Source organism: Jaculus jaculus, chromosome 5, assembly GCF_020740685.1.
Source record: "Jaculus jaculus isolate mJacJac1 chromosome 5, mJacJac1.mat.Y.cur, whole genome shotgun sequence".
In the NCBI taxonomy this organism is placed as follows: Eukaryota; Metazoa; Chordata; class Mammalia; order Rodentia; family Dipodidae; genus Jaculus; species Jaculus jaculus.
In genome coordinates this window covers 73660232-73683410 of record NC_059106.1, presented here as the reverse complement: position 1 = coordinate 73683410, position 23179 = coordinate 73660232, and the positions used below count along the sequence as shown (strand labels likewise).

Here is a 23179-nt window from a genome sequence, read left to right as displayed (position 1 = left end):
GAACTCAATCCAAGAAATAACTAAGGATGTTAAGAAAAGAGCCATGTACAAGGATGTTCATTGCTGTTATTTATAACTGTGAAAAATCTCAGCCAACGTAAACGTCTAGCAGTGGAGGGCTGGTTAAACAAATTATGATCTATCCATATCTACGAATATTGTGCAAACATTAAAACGTCATATTCTTGAAGAATTTTTAATCACCTGGGGAAATGCTCACAATATAATAAGTGAAACAAAGCAAGAGGCAAAACTGCACATCTGGGAAGGTTTCAATTGTATAAAGAAAACAGATAATCAATGCATGGAAAGAAGTCTGGAAGAAAATAAACTGAGGGGATCTGAGAGAATTATAGGTGATTTTTTTTTTCAAGTTATACTTCTTTCTCTAAATCATCTAGAAATTTTCAGGGGGAAAAAGTGATTAGAATAATGGTAGTGTGTCAAGCCTGGTGGTGCAGACTTGTAATCCCCCAGCTACCCAGAAGGCTAAGACAGGAGGATCACAAGTTCAATGCTTACCTGAGCTAGAGTGAGTTCAAGGCTAGCTTGGGCAATTTGGTGAAATAATCTCTCAAAATAAAAACTAAGGGCTGGAGAGATGGCTTAGTGATTAAGGCGCTAGCCTGCAAAGCCAAAGGACCTCAGTTTGATTCCTCAGGACCCACATAAACCTGATGCGCAAGGGGGCTCATGTATCTGGAGTTCATTTGCAGTGGCGGGAAGCCCTGGCGCACCTATTCTCTCTCTCTCTCTTTTTCTCACACACACTTTGCTTCTTTCCCTCAAATAAATGAATGAAACTAAAATATTTTTTAAAATAAAATAAAAAGTAAAAGGAGGGTTGGGGGCTGGAGAGATAGCTTAGTGGTTAAGGCACTTGCCTGCAAAGCCTAAGGATCCAAGTTAGCTTCCCCAGTTCCCATGTAAAGCCAGCTGCACAAAGTGGCACATACATCTGGGATCCATTTGCTGTGACTGGAGGCCCTGGCATGCCCATTTCTCTATCTGTCTCTCTCCTATCTCTCTTTGTTTGCAAATAAATAAACAAAAAGAAAAATAAAACTACTGGTGGCACACACCTTTAATCCTAGCGCTTGAGAGGCAGAGGTAGGAAAATTGCTGAGTTTGAGGCCACCCTCAGACTACATAGTGAATTCCAGGTCAGCCTGAGCTATGTCGGGAAACCAAAAATAATAAATAAATAAATAAATAAAAATACCAGGGTTGGAAGCTGGACATGGTGGCACATGCCTTTAATCCCAGCACTTGGGAGGCAGAGGTAGGAGGATCACCATGAGTTCAAGGCCACCCTGAGACTACAAAGTAAATTCCAGATCAGCCTGGGCTAGTGTAAAACCCTACCTCAAAAAAACAGAACAGAACAAAACAAAATATCAGGGATGGAATACCTCCCAGTGAGGTATTGACCAGGAGGTCCCTGATACCCCCAAAACATTACAGGTCATTGCCAAAGCTCTTGGTTTCCACTAGAAATAGATGGTAAGACCCCACTGCTGAAGACTCCACATGCTTGTGCTGCAAGGTCACTGAGAACTCAAGCTGCAGCTGAACTGAAACCTGCCTCCTTTGTAGACCAGCCAACAGAAAGCTGTGCTGCATGCAGCCCCATGGGAGAGAGAAGTTATCAGCGGTGATAAACAACAGTGGCACTGAAAGCCTTACGTTTGACCGGCCAGGCCAAATGAGCCAATCGGTGCGATAGTGGCATGTCAATTATGGGGGAAACCAACAGCTCTGTTATTATACTAGAGGCCTGCTCCACAGGAGGGAATACATGCTTGGTACTGAAAACTTGGTCAAAAGCCGGGGAGGTAATGAGCTCTAGGGGTGTAACACTGGCTGTTGTCTGGCTAAATGAATATATTATGCTCACCAAATTGCCCTGTGATCAGTTTTCTTAACATTCATACCCATATATTAATTAAAGAGAAGCTTCTCTTTTCAGATGACAGTGACCAATGGGATGATTCAAAAGGCACCACAGTGCTAAGAAGTGTTCAGCACTGAAACATCTCTATCACAGCTTCTGAGGCTCAGGGTCCATTGCAGAAGAGGTGGCAGAAAGAATGTAAGAGCCAAAGGAGGGTAGAACTGCTTACAGTACAATCTTCCAGACACAAACTTCCCTCAGTATTCAAGACATTGCAGTGTCTAGTACTACCTACACAAGACCCTCATAGTAGGAGGAAAAGATGATGATATCAAAATAAAAGTGAGACTAATTGAGAGGGGAGGGGATATGATGAAGAATGGATTTGTAAAGGGGAATGTGGGGAAGGGGAGGAAGTTATCATGGGTCATTGTCTATAATTATGGAAGTTACCAATAAAAAAATGTTTTAAAAAATAGGGCTGGAGAGATGGTTTAGCATTAAGGCACTTGCCTGCAAAGCCAAAAGACCCAGGCTCAATGCCCCAGGACCCACGTAAGCCAGCTGCACAAGGGGGACACATGTATCTGGAGTCCACTTACAGCAGCTGGAGGAGGCTCTGGAGCACCCATTCTTTCTCTCTCTCTTTCTCCCTCCCTCCCTCCCTGCCTACTTCTCTCTCTCTCAAACAAATGAATAAAAATAATTTTTTAAGTTAAGTAAATAAAAATCAAAAGGTGAAAGGAGGGCTGGGGATGTGGCTCAGTGGAAGAGTCCTTACCTAGCACATGAGAGGCCTTCAGTTCAATCTTCAGTATTGCAAAGGAGGAGGAGGAGAAAGGGCGGGGGGGGGGAGATGCACTGTGTGGTGTGTGTGGAAGGGAAGGCGGCCCAGCTGTCAGGAGAACGCAGACCCCTCTCTCATGCAGCTTGCAGGTAGAGCAGCCCAGGAAGGCTTCCTGTGTGAGATGGTATCTACTCAGAGTCCCGAGCAAGCAAACTTTGCCCAGAAGAGGAAAGACTGGTGTTTTAGGCTAGAAAGTAATGTGCAGAGCAAAGAAGTAAAAGTGACACAGACAGCTTCTAGAAGCTGTGCGTAGCTGGAGGGGCTGGGACGAGAGGCAGGCGGGGAGGCCTGCAGGCCAGGCTGCAGAGCCGCACTTTGCCCTGAGTGATGATGGGGCCTCGGAAGGCAGGGAGGACAGGAGCTTGGGCAATAGGGCTCAGCAACACAAGAACCTAGAAACCTGCCAAGAGTGGAGTTGGCTGAGAGGAAGAGAGGAGGGGCCTCTGGAGCCGTGATTACAGCAGATTTGACAGGACTTGGTGATTAATTGGAGGAGGGAGGCGGGCTGGAGGAGGGAGCTCTGCTGCTGACGGCGACTGTAGCGCACACGTACAGGCGCGCAGACATGCACGCACGCCTCCAAGGCTTAGCTTGCACATTTTAGGAGGGCTTCCACCCCCATGGCACCCAAATGGGCAGAGATGGAGCTTATTTGGTATCTGATGGCAGGTCCTGGGAGAAGTTAACCCCATCACCATACCTGGCTGATGTCTGTGTGTGAGGACCTCTGTGCCACCTTCCCCACTGCACTGTCAGCCTGGAGCTCTGGGAAGTAAGGGGCAGGGGCAGGGGCATGCCCAGAAAGGCCGCAGCCAGGTCCCTCCATCAGCACAGTCAGTGTCACAAAGGACACCTATCCAGAGAGAGACAGGGAGAGAACACGGTCATTCTCAGGAACTTCAAGAAGCAAGTGACAGGCATTGATGTGTGCCCAGGGACACAGCCCAACAGAGCCCATCGCACAGCCACACACCCCACAGTCACACAGCCTTGACATAGACGGCTCCAGCCTGGGTCTCACACACAGGCCATTGTGCTCTACTGGCGTCCCCAAGGTCCTCCTGCCTGCGCCACCCCCAGTCCCCCACTTGTTCCTCCCCCACCCCAAGGAGGACAGGACAGAGGGCTGGCAGAGGGGCCAGCACAGGGGACTGGCACAGGGACCTGCGGCCAAACGGGGCAGCCCAGCCAGGAGGGAGGCCTCTGAGAAAGGGTTGCCACGGCAACAGGCTCCCGCAGAACCAACCAGAGGCCTCAATCCTCGACTCTTATTTTTAGAAGTTGGGCCTAGACTGGTTGGGCCTGCCAGGGGCCAGGCTCCCCTGGGCACCAACATCAGCCAAAACCCCCAGGGGCTGTGGTGGGCACTGCCCATATTAAGCTGCTTCTCTGTAGTTGTTGTCAGAGGAGGGTCTTCTCTGTCTTCACCCTGCCCAGCAGCACTTTCTACCCTCCCTTCAGGCCCAGAGTGGAGACATAGCGGCAGTCGCACCATACTGCAGCCCCTGGCTTAATTTGTAGCATGTCAGAGAAGAGACAGGGGCCAGGGCTCAGGCTGATGGTATGGTGGGGCGAGAAGCCGCGTCTGAATGAGTACGTTTGTGTATGCAATGCTGGGACTACAACTCTGTGTGTATTCACGTGTTTGTGTTTATGAGTGTGCATTCCCTCTCCCACAGGGACAAAACAGGGAAACACTGCCTAAAACTAGCCTCCACCCCTGCCACGATCTTGTAAAAGCCTGGAGAGAACAAAGATCTCAGACTGGAAGGCTGCTAGCCTTAATGTCCCCTTTTGGACAGACTTCCTATGTCTGAGCAGCTAGTTCTTAGGGCAGGGCAGATGGAGGGTGGCCCAGACAGATCCAGGTGGAAGGAGTTGGAGTTGATTGGGGGGGGATCAGGAAAGCTAGAGCAAACTGACTTGATGGTGACTCCTCCAGCTGCTGGGGATTTCTCTGTTAATCTAGGACTGCTCTGTTTGCATCTCATTTGCCTATATTTGCATAACAAGGGCCTGGCTGGCACCAGAGATCTAAATTCCTGGCCTGGGTAATGGTGTGGAAAAGTCTCTAGAGATTGAACAGGAACCCTGAGGTCCCAGGAGTAGACACCTGGAACTACCTGTGGATGTGGAGGATCCACATCCAATCTGCCTTGACCCTTGGTGGGGATGGAGTGGGAGGGGTTGAAAAGATTAAGCATTGGTCATCCTTGAGAGGCCCCATGGAGCTGAGCCCAGAGTAGTCCCAGGTGGTCACGGCCTGAATTGGACAACGGCTGGGCTGGGATGGGGGAGGTAACAGTCCACTTCTGCCCTACAACCACCAACTCCTATAGTGTGGTTCTCTGGTCAGAGTGACTGGGTCATATCCTTGACCTGCCACTTAATCTCTCCAGGACCCCGAGGCTTGGGCAACACAGGTCCTTGCTGTGGATGCCCCACTTTAGACAATCTCATTTTGGCCCTCTTCTGCAGGAATGAGAAGTTCATAGGTCCATGAGCCAACAGGGTCTTGCCCAGCTCTCTTCTGAACCCTAACTCAACCTAGGACCACAGAATCCCCTACCTAAACATCCCACCCAACCCAGCTGCCAAGACCTGAGGACCTACCTCTCCACCTCAAAGGGTGGCAATTTGCCAAGGGTATGGACCAAGCAAGTGTCTGGAGAGTCAGGGTATCCACAGACAGGCTTATGAGGCTTCAGGATGCCAGGGTAAAATGGATGAGAAGCAGGGTTAGAGGAGGGAGAGGGGCCTCCTTTAGTATTCTTCAGACATTTGGGGTAGCTCTGACAAGCTGATTGACCTCGACCAAGTTACTTAACCTCCCTGTGCCCCCAAGTGGGGTTAATAATACTAGCTGCCTCTGAGAGCTGTTATGAGGAGGTATGGAGTTAATTCATGTAAAGCACTTAGAACAGTGCCTGGCGCAGCGTAAGAACGCGTAAGTGTTAGCTATTATTATATATCATCTTGGGATTTGGCGCTTTTCCCTTCTGCTGCTGGAGAAATATCTTCTCTTTCATTTCAAGAAACTGAGGAACAAGTAGGACCTGGAGGGGGGGGGATCCCTTCCTCCCCTCCCTGTAGCCCAGGCCCACTTTCTCCTCTACCCCCCCCCCCCCGCCCCCGCTCCATACCCCCAGGCCAGGATCCAAAAGGGCAACTCCTCACATTGGACTGAATGTCATGATTTGTTTAATGTCTTTATTGGTTGAATAAATGAGTACACGAATGAATAAATGAGCTGACAAATGAATGAGAAGCAGACTAAATGAGTAAGAGGCAAACAGGAGGCTGGAAGGACTGAGCAGGACAGCCTGACAGGCAGATGTTTAGGCTGTGGGATCCTCAGATCTGTTTCACTGACCATCACTGGTTGCTGTCTATTTTCATTAGATGGTGGGAGGCAGAGAAGCCAGGGACTGGCTGGGTTATCTGCAAGTCAGCCTTGGCTTTAGAAGGTGGCTTCTCCCTATGGAAGTTGAGAGCATTTATCTGTGACCTGGGTCCTAACTGCTTTTTCCCCCTGTCCTATAGGTGTCCCAAGTGGGGGAAAGGGGCAGTTCAGAACCTCCTGGTTTGGGGTAGGATGCTTGGAGGGGTAGGGGAGATTCTGGCAAGCTTCATCATCTCCTTATATACCCAGGCCCCCTAGTCCCTCCACAGAGCCAGGCCTCCATGTGCCTGCCTCTCAGCAGGCAGGTTAGCAATGATGGAGAGCCCTCTTGGGACCTGTCAGCCTCCACCATCTGGCCAGGCTGGGGTTACGAGTGGTGGGAAGACCTGTTAAAGGATGGCCCTCTGGGCTTCAGACCTGGGACTAGGCTCACTTCAGATAGCAGTAGTGCATGAGCGTATGATTTTGTATGTGTCTCAGCTTGGACGTGGTGGCGAGGTCTGGTGTGCCAGAGTAGCATTTCATGGGTCTGTATTTATAACCTGCATTTATGTATCAGCAGGCCTCTGTCTTTGTACTCTGGGATTCTGGTGTATGATGGTTTTTGCCCCACCTGGGGCTTGTGTCTGCACATTTTCTTTTGCGTAGAGAGGATGGATCCTGGTTTGATTAGACTGGTTTTTTTTTTAAATATTTTTTTAATTTATTTGTTTATTTGACAGAGAAAGAGGAAGAGGGGGGCCGCACCAGAGCCACGAGCAACTGCAAACGAATTCCAGACGCATGTGCACCCTTGTGCATCTAAAGTGGGTCCTGGGGAATCGAACCTGGGTCCTTTGGCTTTGCAGGCAAAAGCCTTAACTGCTAAGCCACCCCTCCACCCTGGTTTTGTTTGGTTTTTAATATTTTTATTATTTTTTTGTTTTAGAGAGAGCAGGACAGAGAGAGAGAATTGGTGCACTGGGGCCTCAGCCACTGCAATCGACTCCAGACACTTGCTCCACCCAGTGGGCATGTGCGACATTGTGCTTGTCTGACCTTTGTGCCTCTGGCTGTGGCATCTGGAGAGTGGAACATAAGCCCTTAGGCTTCACAGCCTTAACGGCTAAGCATCTCTCGAACCCTGGTTTTGTTTATTAAGACTGTCTCAATTTAACCATGGTTGGTCTGGAACTCACTATACAACCCAGGCTGACTTCAAACTTGCCATCCTCCTGCCTCAGCCTCCTGGTCCAGGGCTTTCCATGGGAACCTCTGAATGGAGGCTGGGGTGCTCTATAGATTCCTTTTCATTATAACAGTGAAAGGAAGCCAAGCCAGCCAAGGAGTCCCTAAAGCACTCCTGACATTCCTCATACCCCATTCCCTGGAGGTGAGCTCTAGTTTTGTAGCTCATCAGAACACCTTTAGGTCTGAAGAGATTGCTCAATGGTTAGAGGAGCTTGCTTGCAAATCCTGTAGGCCCAAGTTCAATTCCCCAGCACTCACATAAAGTCAGATACAAAAAATGCTGCAAGCACCTGGTGTTTCTTTGTAGTGACAAGAGGCAAGAGGCCCTGGTGTGCCCATACACACACACACACACACACACACACACACACACAAATAAATAAAAATGCTTGGAAAAAAAATAACTCCTGCGAGGCATGGTGGTGCACGCCTTTAATCTCAGCTCTCAGGAGGCAGAGGTGGAAGGATCGCTGTGAGTTCGAGGCCACCCTGAGACTACAGAGTGAATTCCAGGTCAGTCTGGGCTAGAGCAAGACCCTACCTCAAAAAACCAAAAAAAAAGAACTCCTAAGGCTGGGGAGATGGCTCAGGGGTTAATACACTTGACTGCAAAGCCACATAAAGCCAGATGCACAAAGTGGCACATGCATCTGGTCATTTTCAGTGGCTGGAGGTACAACCATTCTCTCTGTCTGTCTATCTATCTCCCTCTCCTCACTCTGCTTTCAAAATAAATAAATAAATTAAACACAAATTCCTAGGCTTCCCAGGGTAGCCTCCTCTCACTTGCCCCAGCAGAGACAGGTCATGTGCAAAGCAATTAATGAGACCTTTGTATGAGCCCCACCCACATACATATAGTCACAGATCTGCCAGACCCAGTCCATGATGAGCATGTGTCGTGGCATCCAGCCAGCCAGCCACATAAGCATACAGACACATGTGTGTTTACATACTGGAACATATCCACAAATTCATAACACATATTCTCACATGAAGTTAGTCACAGGACTACCGACACACTTGCATTATGCACTCACATACACTCTGTCTCTTACATGTCTCTTCCACCTTCATTCCAATTCTCTCTGCCCTATGTTATTCCCCTCACTGACCATGGATGGTTCTGCACAAAGTGGGCTTAAGAGAATGGCCAATATGATATGCACATGTGGCCCCATGAGTATGAAGCTGTGTGTTTATATATCTATGTTTAGATGACAATTTGTCTTGTGCACTGTGTGTCTCAAGCTCTAGGAGACATGTGATAGTCTCTTTGTGACACTGGGTGTTTGTCTGCAGGTCTGTGTATACTTCCTGAAGGACTTACATGTATCCACCTGTGTGAACGTGAGTGTGACAGTGGGGTACTGCGTCTGTGTAACTTTGTCCTATTGGCCATCTCTTAATGTGCTCGTATGTGTAAACTTATGTGTACATTTGCAAATCTGGGCATGTCCCATGTGTCCATGGCTCTGTGGTCCAGGCTCTACAAGCTGGCTTGCTTAGCTGACTCTACTGCCAGCAGAGCCTATGGCCTGGGGTGGGGCCAGGTGAGACTGGACTGAATTCCCCAGTGGTTGACAGTAGTATTTACAGAGCTCCAAGTAGGACATAATTGCTTCTATTAATCTTTCTCCGGTTGTTAATTGCTCACTTATCGGGTTGTGTATTATGCCGACTGTTGCTCTTAATTCGCCTCCATAGCTGCAGGTGTTTGCTGCCTTATTAACTGTTAATCGGCGTGGCTAGGGATAGAGATATAATTGGCCCCCAGAGTGGGACACAGGCAGGCCAGCCAGGCACTGCCAGGTTCTCAGCCTGTCCCTGGAACTCTCACCTGTACAGCACAGGTGGCCAGGGAAAGGCTGCCCTACTGGCAGCCAACAGCAGTCCTACATCTGGAGACAGAATGACAACTGCAAAGTAAGGCCCCAATGCGTCATACCTCCTCCCTCAAGCCAAGTGACCAATCAGAATCCAGCTCCTCTGCCACCTCTTCATCACCAGCAACCTTCTTCTCCCGGGACAGGAAGCAATCTCACTGGTTTTAATTATCTCAGCCCAATTGAGAGCTAACCCTAACACTGAGTGGAACTGGGTTTTGCCCTTTAATGGCTCATCTGACTCCCTGTGGCCCTAGCAATCAACGCTATAAAAGCTAGAGGAACACTGAGAGAAAGGAGGACAAGAAAGACCCTTGACCAGAGTAGGAAGAGCAGAAACCCGACCCACAAAGGACTTCCCAGCTTTTGAGGAGGATGTGTCAAGAGCAGTTGGGTTCCAGGAGGAAGTTCTGTTGCTGCATCCCAGCCACACCTTCTGCTTGCACAGCCCCACAAGCAGGGCGCTCCTTTGCACCAAGTTGACTCTTATTCCCCAGTGTGTCAGTTGTCCACAGTGGGGGAACTGAGACCCAGGTAGGGCAAGGGCATGGCTCCAAACCTCCTTAGACCTCTCTGGTAAAACAAAAACACAGACTTGCAGCTCTCCAAGGAAAGTTTCTGCCCGACTTCTTCCCCGGGGCCTGCTCCACCGCAGTCATCTTAGTCCTGCCTCCCTTCTCAGTTATCACTGCTGCAGCCACCTTAAGCTCCAGCGCCTGGATGGCAAGGCAGGGGTTCCAGTCACAGTGGGCGCCCTAAAAGAGACAAGTGAGGTAGAAAGATGGAATCCGTGTTGCACCGACCTGGCCTGGTCAATAGTATTCATCCCACACCTGGGATGCAGTCTGTCTTGACTTCTGGAAGTTCTTCCTGGTGTCTACTTGTCATGTCCTGATGTGGAAAGGAAGTGATTTGCTTTAGCTGGGTTCTGAGAGGAGTTGGGCTGTAAGGGCTGGAGCAACTATCCAATGCCTACTGTGTGCCAGAGCAGTACTGAGTGTGGTACAAGTGGCATCCCAGTAACCCTCTCAGAATCCAGTGAGTTAGTTAGTGTACCTATTTAAGAGAATGAAAAGGGGGCTGGAGGGATGGCTTAGCCGTTAAGGCATTTGTCTGCAAAGCCAAAGGACCCAGGTTCTATTCCCCAGGATCCACGTTAGCCAGATGCACAAGGGGACTCATGTGTCTGGAGTTCGTTTGCAGTGGCTGGATGCCCTGGTATGCCCATTCTCGCTCCCTGTCTCTTTCCCCCTCTTTCTCTGTCAAGTAAGTAAATAAATTTAAAAAGAGAATGAAAGGGAAGAAACTCAAGACCACACAGCCAGAAAAAGGTAGAACTGGGATTCCAATAAATCTTGGCATTGCTTAGGGAACTGTCTTCCATCAAGGAATCCCGGACAGATCCATGCTATGGTTCAATAAGGGCTTGAGTGGATGGGAACTGGTGGTCACCATCAGAGCTCTCTCACTCACCCCAAATCGGAGAACACAGACACAAAACACTCACGCATGCGCAGCCCAGGTGCCCATCAGACGGGATAAAAGCAAAGCAAAGGGAACTGTCCAGGGATAGTTGCTCAAACAAGTTCTGGCCCCGCCTCTATGTTAATAACATGCAGATAGATGCAAATTAGTACGTGCAACGTTCAAACCTTCGGGAGCAACGGGGTGACACGAGATCAGTTGCTAGGGAAATTTAAGAGCAACATTACCCCCCACACACACACCCGCACCAGCAGGAGCATAGACACGTGCACAAAGGCCCAGGGTTCCTCTTTCGTGCGCCCTGAGGATCACGGAGAGGCAGAGGGTGTGAGCCGGAAGGACCCTCGGAGACTGCACCCAGCCTGGGGACGCTGGGAAAGTTGGGGCGTGGCGGGGGGCGGGGAGGATCACGATCTCAGCGAACCCCGGGCGCCTTCCGCGGACACCCTTTGGGTAGCCGGAGATTCCATCTCGGCCTAGCAACGCCACCCCCCCCGTGTTGCATAGCAACGTTCTTCGAACCTAGCAACCGCCGGCCACTCCCCCTAGCAACGTCAGGCCTGAGTAGCGTTCCTGGTCCCTACCAAGAGGCAAGCCAAGGGGGCTTGCGAACTAGGGCCAAAAGGTGGGTGAAGAGGTCATATGGCTCAGTTCCCCCACGGGATGCAGGGTTTCGGGGTTCATCTACAGTCCACCTAGAGCGGGTGAAGTGTCAGAGGGCTGCATTAGCACCCCCATTTGTGGAGGGGCAAATTAAAGCTCTAAAAGAAGGCCCCACCCAAGGACAGAGCTTGTCTCGTTCACCACCACCACCCCCACCGGCCTCTTCGGCCTCTCCCGGAGGAAACCCCAACTAGGGGGAGGAGTGCGTAGCCGGCTCCCCAGCCTCGGGCTGCGTTAGGAAAACCACCCAAGTTGCGGGTTCCGAGTGGAGTTGCAGGTTTGCATAGTAATTTCGTCATTTGCATACGGAGGGAAGGCTGCGGCTTTCCAGTGCCCTCCGAGCCAGACTTCTCCAAAGAGCCCAGCTCCTTTCCCGGGTTCACTTGATCAGTCCCGTCTCCCGGCCCCGACCCGCACCTCACTCGTCCCCCCTCCTCTGTGCTTCCAACCCCGCGGACTAAGTTCTCTCACCCCGCCCCCAGCTCAGCCTCCGTCCTGCCAGCCCCGACCTCCATCCCAAGGCCGAGGGCCCCCTCTGCTGTCGGCCGTGGGAAGGGCAACCGCAGGGATCACGGGGCAAGGAAGAGGGCTCCCCCTAAGCTACCATCGCTCTTTCCCATCCTAGTCCAACAGTCCAGAGCGAGCGGACAGGTGGGATCCTGGGAGGGTTAGCCAGGGGCAGCTGGTTCCCAGACTCAAATATCTAGACTTTCACTCCACCCTGACACAGCTCCCATCAAAACTGCACGGCGGGCCCCTGCTCCAAGCCCAAGGCAAACAACAACCAATCTTGCGCCCACCTCACGGCCCTGCTGAATGCCTTTCCTAGGCCTAGGCTGTGCAGCCAGCAGAAAGGAATCACCCTCCACAGAGACCCACACGCACACGGGCATCATATATATGCACCCACAGGAACCCTCGCGGGTGCACACTGACACAGACACCCAGGGAACATGATGGTAAATTGTGCCCTCCCCTCACCCATCCCAAAGAAAACCTTCGTCACAGAAGTTAAAGCTACTGCTTTTGTTTCTCTAACATCTCTCCAATCCCATTCCTGCCTTCGCTCCCACCACCTATTCTCCCTAATTCACAACCTTCAAAAGGTGTGCCAGGGCCTCTTGCCCCTGAAAATGAATGCCAGATCCATGCACTACTTCGTTGTGTCTGGCTTTTACATGGGTGCTGGGGAATTGAGCCCAGTCTAGTAGGCTTTATAAACAAGCACCTTTAGCCACTGAGCCATCTCCCCAGCCCCCAGAATATTTTGGGATGTGTGTGTACAGTATATGTGGTATGTGATGTGTGTGGTGCATGCCTGTGTTCAGATGCGTGTGCTCCATAAGCCCGTGCAGAGGCCAGCGGAGAACACTAAGGCCCTCCTCTATTGTTCGTCCACTTACTTCCTTGAGATACAGTCTCTCCCTCAAGTGGGAATTTCCATTTTCAGTCATTTACTCAGTCAGTGAACCCCAGGAACTCCCAGCAACTCTCCAGTCTGCCTCATACCCCTGGACTGGGATTACAGACCTGCATGGCCATAGCCAGCTTTTTGTTTTGTTTTGTTTTTAGTATTTTTTTGTCCATTATTTATTTATTTATTTATTTGAGAGCGACAGACAGAGAGAAAGACAGATAGAGGGAGAGAGAGAATAGGTGCGCCAGGGCTCCCAGCCACTGCAAATGAACTCCAGATGCGTGTGACCCCTTGTTCATCTGGCTAACGTGGGACCTGGGGAACCGAGCCTCGAACCGGGGTCCTTAGGCTTCACAGGCAAGCGCTTAACCGCTAAGCCATCTCTCCAGCCCTTCTTTTGTGTTTTGAGGATAAGGTTTCACTCTAGTCCAGGCTAACCTGGAATTCACTATGTAGTCTCAGGGTGGCCATGAAATGACAGCAGTCCTACCTCAGGCTCCCAAGTGCTGGGATTAAAAGCATGTGCCACCACACCCAGCTCCATATCCAGCTTTTTAAATGGATGGTGGGAATCAAATTCTGGTGCTCTTGGGTTCTCTGAGGCCTTCATGCTTAAGCAGCAGCACTCTGACCCATTAAGCCATCTCCTCAGTCCTCCTGAATACTTTTTGTTGTTTTTTTTTTTTTTTACTATCCATTTATTTTTTATTTATTTTTATTTTCACAATTTTTATTAACATTTTCCATAATTATAAAAAAATCCCATGGTAATACCTCCCCCTTGCACTTTCCCCTTTGAAATTCCATTCTTCATCATATTACCTCCCCACTGAATACTTTTTTTAAAAAGATATTTATTTATTTGAGACAGAGAGAGAGAGAATGGGCATGCCAGGGCCTGTAGTCACTGCAAAGGAACTCCAGATGCATGCACCACCTTGTGCATCTGGCTTACATGGGACCTGGAGAATCGAACCTGGATCCTTAGGCTTCCTTAGGCAACTACTAAGCCATCTCTCCAGCACCCCCTAAAACTTTTAAATATTTTTACATTTTATTTATTTAAAAGAGACAGAATGGGCATGCCAGGGAGTTTAGCCACTGCAAATGAACTCAAGGCACATGTGCTGCCTTGTGCATCTGGCTTACAGGGGTATTGGGGAATTGAACCTGGGTCCTTAGACTTCACAGACAAGTGCCTAAACCGCTAAGCCAATCTCTCCAGCCCCCAGAACATTTTTAAATACTTCCAGAAGCCACATGGCAACAGCTATGTCTTGTGGCACAGTGATGATTCAGGATCTCAAACCAACAACTGAAAAGGTCATGTCTTTGTACAAAACTTCAGAGAAGGTCTGGAGGAACGGCTTAACAGTTAAGGCACTTGCCTACAAAGCCTAACAACCTGAGTTCAAATCCCCAGTGCCCACACAAGACCACACAAGACAAGATAGTACATGCATCTTGGATTCATATAAAGACTGGAGGCCCTGGTGTGCCCATTTTGTGTCTTTTCCCTCCCTCTCCCTCTCTCTCTCTCTCTCTCTCTCTCTCTCTCTCTCTCTCTCTGCTTACAAATAAATATTAAAATTTAAAAAAATCTTCAGAGAGGACTATGTCATCTCAAGGTGGCCTTGAACTCATGGCAATCCTCCTACTTTTGCCTCCTGAGTGCTGGGGTTAAAAGCATGTGTCATCATGCCCAGCATTTTTTTTTTTTAAACTCAAGAGAAACATTCATCCATACCTGGCTGGGCCTAGATTCTCTCCTGTACAGCCAGCAGATGCAATCCTTACTTTGCAAAGTTCTTTATTGAACCAAAAATCAACACCCAACAGAAAGAAGAACAATAAACACAGGGCAGATGGGGAGAGCTGGCTCATCTTCCCCTGGCTCAGCACTAGTAAGGGAATCGAAACCCCAAGTCTCTCTAGGAAGATGACATTCAGAGCTGGCTTCATCTGCAGGGCTCAGAAAGTGGTCAGGTGCTGGGTCAGAGGGGCTGTGGGGCTGCAGGAGGTGGGGCAGGTATAGCAGAGGGTGGTGGGAGGGGCTCCTGGCCTTGGGGCCACAGTGAGGCTTGAAGCTGATGATTCATGGTCACCAGGGCATTGAGGTGTTGAAGCAGGCCATGGTGGAGACAGGAGGCCCTGTGGAAGTGTTGGCCATGGCCAAAGCCAGGAACAACTGGTACTGCTGAGTGTTGGGGCTGGCTCGAGCCCGAGTCTGAGGGCTGCTGTCCCTGCCCAGGATCCTGCTTCCCTCTGCCTCTGGGGAGCCTCTGCCAAGCACAAATGCCCCTTGGAGTCAGACTGTCTTTGGCCTGGCTCTTCTGTAGGGCCACCTGTGGGGAAGGGGAGCCTCTCCTGTCCTCTGTCTGGTAGCATCTCATCTCCACTTTACTGTTGAAGGAGACTGTCTTTCGAACCTTGCCCCACAGGGGGTTGGACATGGCTGTGTCTGGAAGCCCTTCCTTGGGGAGCAGCACAGCCAGCAACAGGCTTGAGTGACTGGCTTCCAGACCTGGGAAGAGAAGGAAAGAGAGACCTAAGACCTGGAGAGGTTCAACGTGGCAATCCTCAAATCCTCATTCTGGCTGCAGTGAGGCTAGATGGTGCATGTGTCTGGTGTACACTTGCAGCGGCTGGAGGCCCTTGCATGCCCATTCTCTCCCACCCCTTCTCTCTTTCCATCTCTTTCTCTCAAATAAATAAAGATAAAATATTTAAAAAATAAAAGAGAAGATAAAAGGCTGGCAATATTGTTCAGTGGTAGAGCACATGCTTTGTGTTTGAGGCCCTGGGTTCCAGGCCCAAAGCTAAATAAGTAAGTAAAAAGATATCATCTAGGACTCAGCAGTGTCCAACCTTTTGACAATGCAACATGGCATCATCATCTACAAATGCTTTGGGCCACATTCACAGGACTCCTGGGACACATGAAGCCTGCAGGCTGCAGCGCTGACACATTTGATCTGAATAATGACTAGCACACGATGGGCAACATGCAAACACCTCAGTATGAGCTTTTTTCTTTTTATGACAGTGCTGGGGGCAGGTTCCACAGCCAGGAGCATGACAGGCAGGCGCTCTATCATTGAGCTACAGCCAGCCCGAGCTATACCATTCATCCCATGTCATGTGCTCTCTTCGAGATGTGCCTGCCTTTTGACTATGATTCGTGCTCAGTGTGATCACCGAGCTAGGAGAGGAAAGTGTGGTGTGGGCAGCGGGCACTTACCTGGGCCCCCCAGAGAGCGCAGTCTGGAAGGCAGGGGCTGGAAGGCAGGCAGGGGCAGCAGGACCACCCCTATGTGCTCCACAGCTGCCAGGCAGTGGCGTTGCTTGTTGTTGAGGTAGGAGTAGAGCAAACGGCAGTTCTGGGTGTCCCGAGACTTATGTGGACACAATCTAACCACACAGACATCCTGCAGTCACAGGAGCAGAGTGGCAGGGCAGTTATCCTCTGTGACTGCTGCCACCTCTGGGCTCACCAGACCTCTGAGAGCTCATCTCCTCTAGGGGAAAGCAGAAAGACTTGCCCAGGGTCACTGGTGAGCCTGCAGCCACAGTGGGAACTAGGCCTCTGTGACAGAGGTAGTGAGAACGAGTGCAGAATGCTGGAGGGAGGAGCAAGAAGAGAAAGGGCCCAAGAGCAGTTACCTTGATCCCCGCTGGGCTCAAGCTGGCCAGAAGGTCCCAGACAGTGTTGGGAGGGAGGCAGCCTGCTGAGCGGATGACCTCTGGCAAAGCCTGGAGCAGGCAGAATGACCAATCAGCCCAGCTCCCACCCTCCCAGGCAGGCTCACTCCCTGCCACTTCCGCCCCAAATCTGTGATGAGAAAGCAGGCAGGAAGACCACAGTAGCTGCTCAGAGAGTTCTAACTATCCGGAGAGGGTTACAGTCTATTCTGGCCAACCTTAGGAGGCACCTCTTAGAAGCCCTAAATTCCTGCCTTCTCCAACACTTTATTTGATCAATCGCTCACTCCAAAATTATTCCTAGAACTCTCTGCTGGGCCAAGAAGCACCAGCTACCTTTCCTGGGTTCTACAGACTTTGTGTCTTGCAGTACAAGGGGCACTTTGCATTTGTCTCTCTGAAGGAATAAGGCTGGTGTCTCTTCTGCCCTTGTGCCTAGCATAAGGCCAGGCATTAACTTGTAGGGTGGGTGGATAGATGGATGGACAGACAATGGACAGAGAGTGGCTGACTGGGTTGGTCAGTATTGAAGCAGTCCATAGTGAGCAGAGCAGTTTTACCTGGACAAGCCAGCAGCTGTGTCCAGAGATCAGCTGGGCCTTTGCTCGGAACCGCTTGATGGAGAACATTTCAATTGAGCCCTCCCAGGGTGGAGGAGGGCTAGGTAGAACGTTTGTAGGTGCAGCAGGCATCTGGAGCCTAGAAGGAGAGATGGAGCAAGGCCAAGCCGAGCCAGTCATTAGGACTTCCCCCAGCATCTCCTTCCTTTGCAGAGCCAGCTATGTCCCCACCGGTGAAGCTGGAGCACTGACTGGTCCATGCATGCCTTGTGCAGGAGGGTTCCACTAGTCTGAGATGATGAGTCCCATGTCTTAGGCAGGGAAATGGGCTCATAGAGTGGGAAGGAGTCCTGGCTGTGTGTGTTTGCTGCCTTGCTGGCGACCCCCGCCATCACTAATGGAATGCCTACTTCCAGGCACCCAGCTCATACCTGTCTTGGGGTTCCTTGGGAGGTGTATTCTTGGCTTTGGGCATCTCTGGAGTGGAAACAGGAGGCAGACTAGAGGTTCTCTGGATGACACTGTCTTCCCTGTGCATGGTGGCTCCGTAGACGCGTGGCAGCTCACCGGAGGGCTGCCAGTCTGCAAAGAGCAGAAGCAGGAGCTGAGACAGGCAGGCAGAGGTGGAAGGCAGCCCACAGCCAGCCAGACAGCCTGGCCTTGAGGTAGCTCTCATTCCGAGGTGACTACCCACCCTGCCAGCTCCTTCCCAGGTCTGCCACTTGCCTTGCAGCTGGTCCCCACTCATGGCCCCAGCCTGCTCACCGCATCCCATATCCTTCCCACACCCCCTCCCACCCTTGCAGATGAGGCAGTTGGGGTCCAGGAAGTGGTGCTGGTGCTGTGCTGTGGTGTCCTCTGGCAGACTGGGCAGGGTCCATGGGCTACAGTCCCTGGACACCATGGGTTCCTGGAAGGCACAGGGGCAGAGAGGGACAGATGGTAAGGTGGCCAGGGAAGTCACTGAGGGCAAGGAACCTCAGTGATGTGCTTTATTGTTCTACATAATGTTTTTATTACAAAATACTGTGAAATTAGCTAGGCGTGGTGGTACATGCCTATAATCACAGCACTTAGGAAGCTGAGGTAGGATGATCACAATGAGTCTAAGGCCAAGCTGAGCTATAGAGGGAATTTTAGGTCAGCCTGGGCTGCCTCAAAAAAAAAATTACTGTGACATTGTAAAGTTTGGGAAATAAATAAATTTACATATTTTCTAAGTCTACCTGTTGTTTAGAGACCTGTGGGATGCTGAGTATCCTTTATCATAGTTTTATTTTCTGTTTTTTTTTGAGGGAGAATCTCACTTTAGCCCAGGATGACCTGGAATTCACTATGTAGTCTCATTCTGGCCTTGAACTCACAACAATCCACCTACTGCTGCCTCCCAGGCGCTGGGATTAAAGGTGTGTACCACCATTCCCAGGCTCATAGTTTTTTTTTTAATATATACCAAGGGCTTGGTAGTCCTTTCCATATTAAAAGCTGGGATCAAATATTCTGCTTTGTATCCTAATTTTGCCCATAAATTACAGCAGATATTTGCCTGTCTTTTAGTCCCTGTGGATACTATGCTTACAGTGTGAGTGGCAGTGTACATGTCACCTCTGTGGCTAGACAACTGGGTTGTTTCCAGGTTGTCACTGTTACAAAGCCCTGAGGATATCTTTGTTCAGAAACTATTGTGCTAAACCTTACATCTTCCTTAAGTCAGGTTCTCAGAAGCAAATGACAGAATCAGGGAGAATCAACATTTTAAAGACTCTCAGGTGCCCATTTCCAAATCACTTTCCATCCCTCATAACAGAAATCACTTTTTAGGGGCTGGAGAGATGGCTCAGTGATTAAAGGCACTGTCTTACAAAGACTGATGGCCTGGGTTCAATTCCCCAGTACCCATGTAAAGTCAGATGCACAGGCTGGTGCATGCATCTTGAGTTCATCTGCAGTGGCAAGAGGTCCTGGTGTGCCCATACTCTCTGTCTGTTTCTCTCTCTCTCTCTCTCTCTCTCTCTTTTCAGGGACAAGAGGTCCTGGTGTGCTCATACTCTTTCCTTCTCCTTCTCTTTTAAATGCGTAAGTAAAATAAATCATTTTAAAAAAAAAAGAAATCATGGGCTGGAGAGATGGCTTAGCAGTTAAAGTGCTTGCCTGTGAAGCCTAAGGACCCATATTCAACTCTCCAGGTCCCAGGTAAGCCAGATGCACAAAGTGATGCAAGCGCACAAGGTTGCACATGAGCACAAGGTGGTGCATGCATCTGGAGTTCGTTTTCAGTGACTGGAGGCCCTAGTGTACCAATTCTCTCCCTGTCTCTCTCTTGCTCTCAAAGGAAGGAAGGAAGGAAGGAAGGAGGGAAGGAGGGAAGGAGGGAGGGAGGGAGGGAGGGAGGTAAGTAAGTAAGTCATGTAACAAAAATGTGTTGCTGAAATATTTACAAGCAGAGAGAGACAAACTCCAGATGCATATGCCACTTTGCGATCTGGCTTTATGTGGCTATTGGAGAATTGAACCCAGGTCATTAGGTTTTGTAGGCAAGCACCTTGGCCATTGAGCCATCTCTCTAGCCCCAGTAGGTATATTTCTGAGAAGACTTTAAAATACTGCCCTCGTCTTATAACTACATTAAAGGCAGGCAAAACAAGGACTTTGCAGTGACACAGCCCAGATTCAAGTCTTGCCTCCACCACTGCACACTGCACTTCCCTGGGGCCAGTGGTTTGGGGTTCAGCATGGCAATGACACTAATGTCAGTCATTACCAAGTTTGAAAGAGAGGCTTTATGTAAAAGGGGTACGTGGAGTGGAGATTGCTATCACTGGTCACACTCCCCTCCCCTTTCTGGCTACCTCCTCTTTCTCTCTCCTGGGGCTGAGAGCTGGGGCTTCTTCCTAGGTGTCCCTAGCACCTCCCTGGTACTGATACTCAGCTCCAAGGAAAAGGGGCTTGGTTGCACTGGGAGTGGGGAGGGGCAGAAATTCTCCTGGGGATAGGAGGTATAGGGAACAAGGAATTTTACCTGTCAAATTCACTGCCATTTCCCTAGGTTCTGTTTGACAAATCTGTACTGAGGGAATTAAGACAGGTCAAGGGGCCAGGCATGCACCTCTCTCTCCTGGGCACACACCTATCAGAGCCAGGTGAGAATTGGACCATGGAACACCCAACCAAAACTCACAGTGGCCCTTTGAGAGTGTTAACTGTGCAGATCATGAGAAAAGTGAGTTAACCAAGACTCCAGCTGCTGAGCCACCAGGTCAGGCAGCTTTGGGCAAGATGGAAGAGCCCAGTATGTGCTCAAGGGTGGAGCCAACCTGGGCAGGCCTAGACCCTAGGCCTCTTCAGGTGCCAAGGCAAGTTCCAAGAGGGCCTTTGGCCCAACTGCCCAGGTCACCTAATGGTTCCTGCCTGTGACATCTCCATTAAACACCCTCTGATCCTTACATTAGAAAGGCCATTGCTTGGAATGGTGTGGTCTCCTGCTTCCCCAGCTCACATCAGCCACAATGGATGGGCATGGGAATGACTGCAGTGATAGGTCTTAGTGCCATTCACATGGGTGCCCTGGAGTAAGGCTAAAGACAGGAGACTGGCACTATGCCCTTGGCCCTATCTTGCACCACACCCACCATGACCCTAAGCAGTAACGGCCTCGGTGCCTGCTCAACTGTGAACACTGGGATCACAAAGCAGGCAGATTACTTGTGCAGGGCCACACAGCTGGTCGGGTGAGGAGTTAAGATTCCTGGGCACAGGCCCTGCCTGACACCAGTTTAGCACCCCCTTACCACCAGGTCCTCCAGGGTCAGCATCTGGTCCGTATCCCGCAGGATCTCCACTTCACCCTTGTGGGTCATCTTGGAGATTGGAAGTCTTTGTGGCTCCTTTTGTTGTTGCTCAATGATTTCCAGACCCTAAAGAGGCCAAGCTAGGCCTAGTCAGGGGCCTCTGGCCACCGGGGGCCCAAGCACTCCTTTCTTGATGTCCCTTGAGAGTCCCTCAAGGATCCTGTCCTATGGCTCCTCATCCATGCCAGTTTCCCATACTTCACCTACAAATCCAGCCCTGTCAGCCCTGTGCCTCCAGATTCTAGTCATTAAAGTCCTGCCTACTCCAGGAAGCCTTCCTGGACTTCACCTTCAACAAGTCAGTTTTGCCACTGGCTGTCCCTCTTCCACTGCCCTGGGAGGCTTTGGTGTAGGGGAAAGTGCTGACAGGCTGAGTCCCAGATGGACTATTAATAAATACTCAGGAGGAAGCATGGCCCTGAGCAGCACTTAGCTGCCCTAAGCCTCAGTTTATCTGTTCTCTGGGGATTCAATTAAGAGCACTGTATTAAACACATGCAGAAGGCCTGACCTAGTGCTGTGATTCTGTTATCAATGTCACCTGACCGGAAGCAATTCTCAAACGTCTGCTCATCATTTTATTAAAAATATATTTATTTATTTATTTATTTGACAGAGAAAGAGGAGGAGAGGGAGAGAGAAAATGGGTGCTCCAGGGCCTCCAGCCACTGCAAACGAACTCCGGATGCATGTGCCCCCATGTGCATCTGGCTAACGTGGGTCATGGGTCCTTTGGTTTTGTAGCAAATGCCTTAACCACTAAGCCATCCCTGTGCATCTGCCTTACATGGGACCTGGAGAATTGAACCTAGGTTCTTAGGCTTCCCAGGCAAGTGTCTTAAGCGCTCAGCCATCTCTCCAGCCCCGAAATTATCTTTTTAAAAAAATACATGGGGGGGGCATGCATGTGTGTGTGTTTATATGTGTGTGAGGGGTGCATATACATGTGTCCGCATTAATGTGGAGGCAAGAGGTTGACATTGGGTGTCTTTCTCAATTGTTTCCCCCTTCATTTATTGAGACAGGGTCTCTCATTAGACTCAGAGCTCACTGCTGGGACTATACCAGTCAGCTTGCCTCAGACATCCACAGGGCTCTGCCTCCCAACCTCTGAGATGACTGCCATGCCTGGCATTTATGTGGGTGTTGGGGATATGAACACTGATCCTAACGCTTGCATGGCAAGCACTTCAGCAATTGAGCCATTTTCCCAGCTCACCCTGAAAAAAAATTTCTTTTTCGAGGTAGGGTTTCACTCTAGTCCAGGCTGACCTAGAATTCACTATGCAGTCTCAGGGTGGCCTCAAACACATGGTGACCCTCCTACCTCTGCCTCCAGAGTGCTGGGATTAAAGGTGTGCACCACCACACTCGGCGACCCTGAAATTCTTAACAACTGTCAAGCAAAGGTTGCACTGCCCTTCCTCCAATCTATGCAGCCACTCCTGCCCTATACTACCCACCCCAAAGTGCCTGCAGGGAATATCAGCCAAAGGAATGGATGAATAGATTCACTTGCTCTCTGGTTGCTGTTTATCCAAAAAAGCACCATAGTGCCCGCTCCACCCCAGCACCTCAGCCCTAGACCAATACCACCTCCTCTCTGCCCACCCAGCTCTTGAGTCTAGCTTTCTCCAAAGCCAGCTCAGTGCCCCGTCTTCCTTGGCCAGCTCAGTGTCATGTCTTCCTTAGCCTCCAAGAGTTTGCAAGCAAGGGTACAGGGGGAAATGTCTATGGAGTGTGGGGCTACTAGACCCCACGCCCAGCCTTTTCCACACGTTGTGAGGCTGGGATGGGAGGTGGAACATTCTGGAACTTCTCCAGGGATGATCATGATCATCACAGGCTCCAGACTGTAGACCATCACCCCACCCCCACCCCACACACTCCTCCCTCCACACACAGCCCAGCGCCAAGGAAAAGCATGTGCCACCTTTCAATGAAGCCCTCTGTCCCCAATGCCTTCTCTGTTTTCCTAGCTTCTCAGTCTAGGGATTTTATTTTATTTGGCCTGCCACCCCCTGCTCTCTTGTCTTCCGTCACTAGGTCACCCCCCCCACCCCGCCCACCCATGTCCTCTCCTGACTTTGCTCCATAGCTCACCCTTCTTTCCTCCTGGTCCCGCCAGCGGGACAGCTCCTGGGGGGCCAGCTGGATTGAGCTCATCCGCACCAGGTCATGGGGGGTGACATCACAGTGAGCCACTTTGAGAAACAGGTCCTGTGGGGGCAGGGGCCGGGTCAT

The 23179-nt window shown here is 50.4% G+C and overlaps 1 protein-coding gene across 1 annotated transcript; it reads right to left on the bottom strand.

The window, feature by feature from the left end:
• Positions 1–15214: 15214 nt before the first annotated feature.
• Spocd1 (SPOC domain containing 1) lies at positions 15215–23101 on the bottom strand. The gene is made up of 7 exons (XM_045150941.1): positions 23039–23101; positions 20876–21001; positions 17886–17997; positions 17518–17669; positions 17088–17240; positions 16489–16578; positions 15215–15349 (listed from the first exon to the last, which is right to left on the bottom strand). The coding sequence occupies exons 1-7, from the start codon at positions 23099–23101 to the stop codon at positions 15215–15217; spliced, it is 831 nt and encodes a 276-aa protein (XP_045006876.1).
• Positions 23102–23179: the final 78 nt, after the last annotated feature.